Source organism: Microchirus variegatus (genome assembly GCF_963457635.1).
Source record: "Microchirus variegatus genome assembly, chromosome: 6".
In the NCBI taxonomy this organism is placed as follows: domain Eukaryota; kingdom Metazoa; phylum Chordata; class Actinopteri; order Pleuronectiformes; family Soleidae; genus Microchirus; species Microchirus variegatus.
The window spans coordinates 7,728,333-7,735,560 of NC_139807.1; the positions used below are offsets into that span (position 1 = coordinate 7,728,333).

The 7,228-nt window shown below is 40.5% G+C and overlaps 1 protein-coding gene across 1 annotated transcript; it reads right to left on the reverse strand.

Moving 5' to 3' along the window:
• Positions 1–986: 986 nt before the first annotated feature.
• On the reverse strand, positions 987–5,578 carry lrit3a (info leucine-rich repeat, immunoglobulin-like and transmembrane domains 3a; the record flags this gene model as incomplete). The annotated part of the gene is made up of 4 exons (XM_083891224.1): positions 987–2,020; positions 2,232–2,537; positions 4,113–4,579; positions 5,463–5,578. 4 exons carry the CDS (start codon positions 5,576–5,578, stop codon positions 987–989), a joined length of 1,923 nt encoding a protein of 640 aa, XP_083747350.1.
• Between the last annotated feature and the right edge of the window lie 1,650 nt (positions 5,579–7,228).

Consider the following 7,228-nt stretch of genomic DNA (forward strand, 5'->3'; position numbering starts at 1 on the left):
TCACAGTTTATCCATCAATAGCACAGTCCGTTGTTGTCTGTTATCAATTCATTCGGTCTGTGGCCGTAATAGCAGCACAGCTACCGTTAGAGATTACGTAGCGCTGCTGGCTCATGCAGATGGTGGCATAGAGGTATCCATGGGAACAGTTTCCCAGGACCGTCCATGGTCTTATCTGGATTTGCAGCAGTGCTTGTTCATATGTGCAGGCACAGCACACGTCAAACTTACAGATAACACGGCACAAAGACATGACCCCAAATGTAATTCAATATTTTTTGTATAGTTTATTATTAAAAAAACCCTCAATGTATTGACAAATATATATATACACATATATACACAAAGTCATATAAACTGGCAATGATATCCATATCGTTGCATCTTCTGTCAAATACGTCGACACTGCTTTTCTTTCTCCAGTAAGGCAACAATCAGCAGAATTCTGAGAAGCAACATCGATGTTGTAATGTCGTGATGGAGGGGGGAGCAGTGAGTCGTTTTTTCTTTGACACATCACATGACACTTTGCATTTTGGCATTTAAATAACATTAACATCACCACACACACAGTTTACAGACGGACTCTTTGTATAGTACGAGATATAAAGTAGTTGCTGTGCTGTAGTGACAACTATTAAAAGGAATTTTTCAGGAAATATAAGGCTCCACAATATGTATAAGGACATGAATGAATGAATGAATAAACGGCAGTCATCGACTGATCTCACTGGGGTTTTACAAACAGCATCCAGGAAATGTTTTCACGTTACTTAAGCTTTCAATATCCTGATTGAAAAATGAATGTGTTAAGCTGTTACATTACAGCAGTAAATCAGTGCTGTATAAGCCCACAGATGTGAAATTTACAAACCATTTATAAAGATTTACCTTTGTTTTTATAGGTAATATCAGTGTCATAAAAGGCATAGAGAGTATTTCATATCTAATGTGGCATTTGGGCACTGGCCGTGGATTCCTCGATGTCAACAGAGGTACTCAGAGCGGGAACAGTCACTCTTATAAGTCATCTGAGAGTCGATGCTCGACCTGGAGCAGAGCAACATTCGCTCCGAGTCATTGGTCGGCCTTCTTGACCAGAGCTCGGTCGGATGAGAGTTCAGAGTTCTCTGTTTCATGGAAATTGTCTCGAACTTAACGTAGCTCTCTTTTTCGAGCTCCTCCTCGTCCAAAGCTGGGCTGCGCCCTTTGCAGTAGAGGGCAAGAATCTTGTAGAGCAACAGAGCAATGAGCGGCAAGATCAGAGCGCAGACGATGCCACTGATGATCATGAAAAGCTGGTTTTGCCCAACGTCGTCCACATTGTCTAGCGTGTAGAAGTCCGTGCAGGGATCTTTTCCTGCATCGCTGCCTTTGGCTATGAGACAAACTGAGTACCTCATCCCAGATGACAGTCCCTCTAAAAGAAGTTTCCCAATGCCAGCATTTGTCTCCTCTGTCCTTTTGGTTTCGTCCTCACCATACGGTGAATATACAACAGTAAGTGGGGCATCGTTTGGTAACCCGTCTGCTGCCCAGAGCAACACTGCACTGTCAGATGTCTCCTCGACAATCTTTAGGTCTTTGACGGACTTTAATGTGTCACTTTTTTTGCTTTTTTCATCCGCTGCAAGCTTTCGCCCATTGCCTCCTGGTTCGGTCTTGGGTTGTTTGAAGGAGCCTTTCTGTAAAACATTGCTCGGGGTTGTTTTTGGCTTCTTAGGGACGGCAGGTTGTGGCGTCGTTGTCTTTGGGATAGCTGTGGATGTTGCAGTGGGAGAGGCGGGAGTGTCTGTGGGAATCATTGCTGTTCCCGGGCTGGTGAGTCCAGTATCAAGGCCCGGTTCCACTGGTGGGATTGTGGTACTGACAGTGGTACCAGCAACTGAGAGCGAAATGGTGGCTTCTGCGTTGCCAGCTACATTCTTAGCTTTGCAGCTGTAGTTCCCAGCGTCCTTGAACAGTATTCCATGCAAGCTCATAATAGACCACCTGATGCCCTCCCCAGGTGACTCCTGAACTGTGGGGTGAAACAAGAACACAAAAGTCAGTACGGATCAAGTCTTAACAAGTCGTGACCCACTTTGCTTCATTTAAACATAGATTATGGCCCTTTGGCACTGTATCTGCACAGCTTCCTGCTCATCCGGCAGCAGATGTACACGCAATAGGTTACTAACGACTAGGTAAAATACATTTCTAAAATATGACATAGAGATTTAAGATCATACCTGTGTTGCTGACGAGTGAGCCGTCCGACTTAGCCCAGTAGAGCGCTGGCGTCGGCATCCCTGAGGCGTCGCATCGCAGGAGAACGTTACTGCCCAAAGGAGATGTGATCTTAGTCGCAGAGGTCATGACCAATGGTTTTACGCAGTTGTCGAGTTCAGCGCGCTGGAAAAGCACGCCAGCCAGATTCTCCGGTCCGCCACAGGTCAGGAAAAGGTCCATGAAAACCACTGGTGTGTCTGCCATTTTGGAGATGTCAATCAGTTTGGATATTTTACAGTCGCAGAACCAGGGGTTGTCTTGAAGGCCTGGGGGTAAAGAGTGAAACACCATACTGTTAAGTACGATATCGTTTGACATGCTGCCATGTAAGCACACTCCAATCTTTCCAGTATATAAGTAAAGGGGGGGAATTAAACATAAAAAGCTGTTGTGGGAGACATTTTCTTTTAAACGGCTGCCATAAAGACAAATTAAATACTAAAACAGTTGCTTCTCTCCCAGATGATGTACATATTAGGTGCTAGTTAAATAGAAAAACTTTAGGTGAGTTGATCACCACTTTGAACAATTGTCAATTGTAAGTTAACTCGTGAAATTTCACATAATTTCAGTCAGTGTTTACAACTTCCTGCTTCCTGTAAAAACCCTGTTGCACAGGTGCAACATGTTAGCACATGTGCCAGTGTATATGAAAGCCCTTTAACCAGATTAGGTTGTCTTAACAGTGGACAAGCACCTAAGCCTCCTCTGGCACTCCTCCAGTTTGTGGCACAACACTCTTTCCATTAGCCTTCCCGTTAGCATGAACATTAGCGAGTCACAAACATCATTGAAACATAATAATCATGTCCTTATTTTGAACTAAAATTATAACATATCAATAATATAAGGGGATTAGTGTTGAAAAGCATTTGAAATTTTTTATTTTAACATTTAATTTTTTTTTTTTTATATAATCAATGTATTTGTAAAATAGTACAAAGACTAATGCTCAGAGTACCCGAGGAAATGTTTCAAAGATATGCTGCGTGTGCACAGTCTCATATTTTTATTTTTTGCCTCCTGCTTAATCCCGTCTCTCCTTCATCCTTCACCTACACCAGCACACACACACTGCCAGTACGGATTAGCTTGCTTGGCCTTACACAGTGTATTAACAATATCCCCGTCACTGTCTGTGCTACACATACAGTACACTGAACACACATTTGTACTTTTTTGTTGTAAAAAATGCAACAAAAAAATATTATTAAAAACCAACACAGCTTTATACCATCCAGTATATCCCACTCTCTTGCTTTGAAATAGAAACTCTAATGTCAAACCAAATTCTTCCAGTGACTGTGAATCGATGCCAGCAATTATTCCATTGTTTTAATTTGAATGAAGATGATTGTGCTCTGTTAATTACTTGTTGTTTCTTTGTCACAGCATTTTTAGAGATAGTATTACCTCAAAATTGGACTATAAGCATCATTGTACGTTATACTAACCCTAACCCTTATCTGTTCTGGCTGATGCTGAGCAGTTACAAGCAAAATCTATTTTTTCTCACTAAAAGTTGCTTTCAAATATCAAACATTGTGATTTTGCCTTTAGAAGCCACATGGGGAGATGCACTCTTACTACAATTTTATTGAGTTCTAAAGTCTAAATTTTAGGTTAATGTTAGATTTGTAGGCTAAGATTAATTAGGACAGTAAATTAGAAATCAAGCCACTAGTCAGAATCAGGTGTTTAATCTGACTCAGTCAGAATAAATCTGTCTAGATTAGCAGGTGATGGACTGAACTTCCTGAAGTAATTACAAATAAACCCAAAAGTGTCCTGCCCTTTACATCCTGTAAAACCTTGTTGGAGACGACCTTTTTCCTTCTTACCTAACACAATTTTCTGGGAGGAATTAGTAGAAGTTGGCGCTCCATTAAAGGGAGGCCAGATATCCATGAGATCAGAGGGCAGTGTTGATAATTTGTTGCTGGATAGATCCAAGTAGGTTATGTTGAGGAGGTAAGGGATGGCCTCAGTGGGGACATTGGTGAGCCTGTTGTTGTGTAGGTCCAGTGTCCTCAGCTGGGGCATCTCTTTCAGCGATTCCCATGGGAACATGGAGATCATATTTCCATCCATCCTGAGCTCATGGAGCACTTTCAGGTTGTAGAAGCTTCCGGTGTCCACCGAGTTTATGGAATTGTACGTTATCCACAGGTAGCGCAGCTCCGCCAGGTAGTAAAAAGCTTCTGTCGGGATCCTGCGAATAGCGGTTTTCTCTATGCGAAGTTTGACTGTGTCCACTGGGACGTTGACGGGGATGTCGGACATGTCTGGGTCATTGCAGAGCACAGATCTGTGAATGAAAGATTAATTATGATGGGAACTTTTTTTGTGGGTGTTTTAAAGCATTAATGATCAATCTGCAAAGTTATAGTAAGTTCCTATGTCACAGTATCTGCAGTATATATCCTACATTTATTAATATCCTCACCCATAAACTCTCTATAGACTTCCTCACATGACTTCCATCTTGCTATAGGCCACACCCTAGTTTGCAAGGACAAAGGTTATGTGGATTGACTTCCAATGTCTGATATTACCTTTTAGTTATGGTAAAAGCCATTCAGAACATAACTTATCAATAAGAGATCAGTCAGCATTTTACACTTTTGATGAATGGAGCCTTGAGCATGACAGTATTACAATATTCACACTCTGTTGTTTTGTAACTTTTCCTCATGAAAATAAAACTACAGATAAAAGAGATGTGTCGTGGATTAGTACTAATAGGACTCACTACGACCAGGCCTAAGTCTAGCGGTGTCAATTAGGTGTTAAAGGGATTGAAACATGCCAGGAAATGTATATTATGTCAACACAGTTCAGTGTAATCTCTACCGTTTACACTGTGATGGATTTTTAGATGCTAGACTTGCCTTTGTTTTCACGTTTAAAGCGATGTGCTCCTCACTAAACGTATATAACTTGATAGCTTTTTCATTGAGTTAGCATGTTATCATGCACCAGGCGGTGTAACCACTGAGGTACTTACTGTTCACTCTTTCAAATGGGTCAACGTAAAAACCTGATTCACAATCTCAGTTCAGGATTACACTCAGGTGATAATATCGTGGCACAATTTTAGTTTTTGTGATTTATTTTCTCAGTTAAGGTGTGAGGTTAACCTAATTAGGAAGACATAAATATCATTGAAAATATTGTACACTTCTTTTTACCTTGTTCCTGCTCCATCAGTACGTCCATGGAAGACACATGTGCACTGCGATGGACAGAAAGGACGAGCCATACTGAGGCAGCATAGGAGTACATGCAAGCAGAGAAGTCGACGCATGGCTTCACCGAATTCACCCAAACTTCTCACATGGAGGAGAGATCGGGTAGAAAGACATCCGGATTCATTGAGAGCTCAAAAAAACACACAGGTCCTTTCCCACTTAATCCAAATGTTAAAATACAGAAAAGAACCCTCGAAGTCCATAAGAAGCAACTGTACACAGACTGCAGATCTAATTACAGTACAGGTGACCTGTCAGATTGACAGTCTCTGTGAGGGCGGGGGTGGGGCAGGATTAGTGGAGGATTTCTTGGGTTTGACAGGGTCACGCAGCAGAGCGGGACTAGTTGCTTGGACATGGAGCTAATCGGCTAATTGTGGAGGTTCCCCTCACGGGGTTTAGTTTTGCCTTGTTAAGCCATTCACTTAGCAATCACAAAATTGTGTTTTCTAGGGTTTAAGTGGCTGTCTGTGCTCTTACTTATGTTAAATTCAGCGTTAACCCTTAAAACACAGTGCATTTTGGCTGCTTTTTTCCCCCATTACTGTTTAAACATACAATATATACAGAGGGTATAATATATATATATAATATAGTGTCTTATATCCTTTTTTTTCAGCACAACCTAGACAATCAGATGAAAATTTTCACCAACTATATAAACACACCTGGGCAAAAATGTTTAAGATCAGATTGTGATTTGTGTAATTTGGAAATGCGTCATAGTTCAAAGTTCACTGGGCTTGTTTTTATGAACAAAAGAAACGGTGACTTCTGCATAATTATTGATACTTTATATCACTGCTAAAAACAATGCGATATAAAATTGATCATAATTTTGACTCAACAACGCATTTTTTAAGCCTGAATATGTTACCTATAAACACACACACCCAGGATGTCCATATAGGTTCTGTATTATTCTCATGGCAAATTACCAAGATCTTCCTTGTTAGGGATCAATTGCTGTTAAATTGCATCTAAAATAAGGAATCTCAAGCTTTTATTATCACAATCTCCCAAAATTCCTTCAGCGTAAATATATTATTGAGCTAGAGACCATATGTATAATGTTTGACTGAGTTCTGTCTGGCACCACGGTGCAAAGTGTAATCTTGGACATGATTTATTACCTGCCTGGAAAGAGCGGTGGCTCGGGAAGGGGGGGCCAAACCCAACCTGACAGGTCTGCAAGTGAAGCGATTTCATATTCTCTGCAGACGTTGGTTTGGCTTGCACACAGAAACAAGAAATTACTCTCGTGGTTTAATACGTTCATAGCCTCACATAACCCCAAACCCTGACGTCATTCCCGTCATCTACATTTTTGACTGAAATTGATTTTGTGACTTTGCAAACACAATGTTTGGAGTTGGTCTGCATCTTAATTTATGTTTTAACTTATAAAAAAAATACAGTCTGTGTTTGTGTCACAAAAAGAAATCACCAGCATGTAAAATTAATGATTAAAATAAGATTGTACAACTCTGGAATCCATGACATTAGGACATGTTATAAAACATCTTAAGTATAAACAATATTGTATTAACCTGAATAATATAGTTGATACTGAATATTGAGTATTCTATTATGCATGTTTTGTACACACAATATAGCAAGTAAGGGAGACACCTAGTGGTTATAGTAGTTACTGATAAACATTATTTTCCCTGTGTAAAACCCTAATCTAACTTTTTACTGTCTAA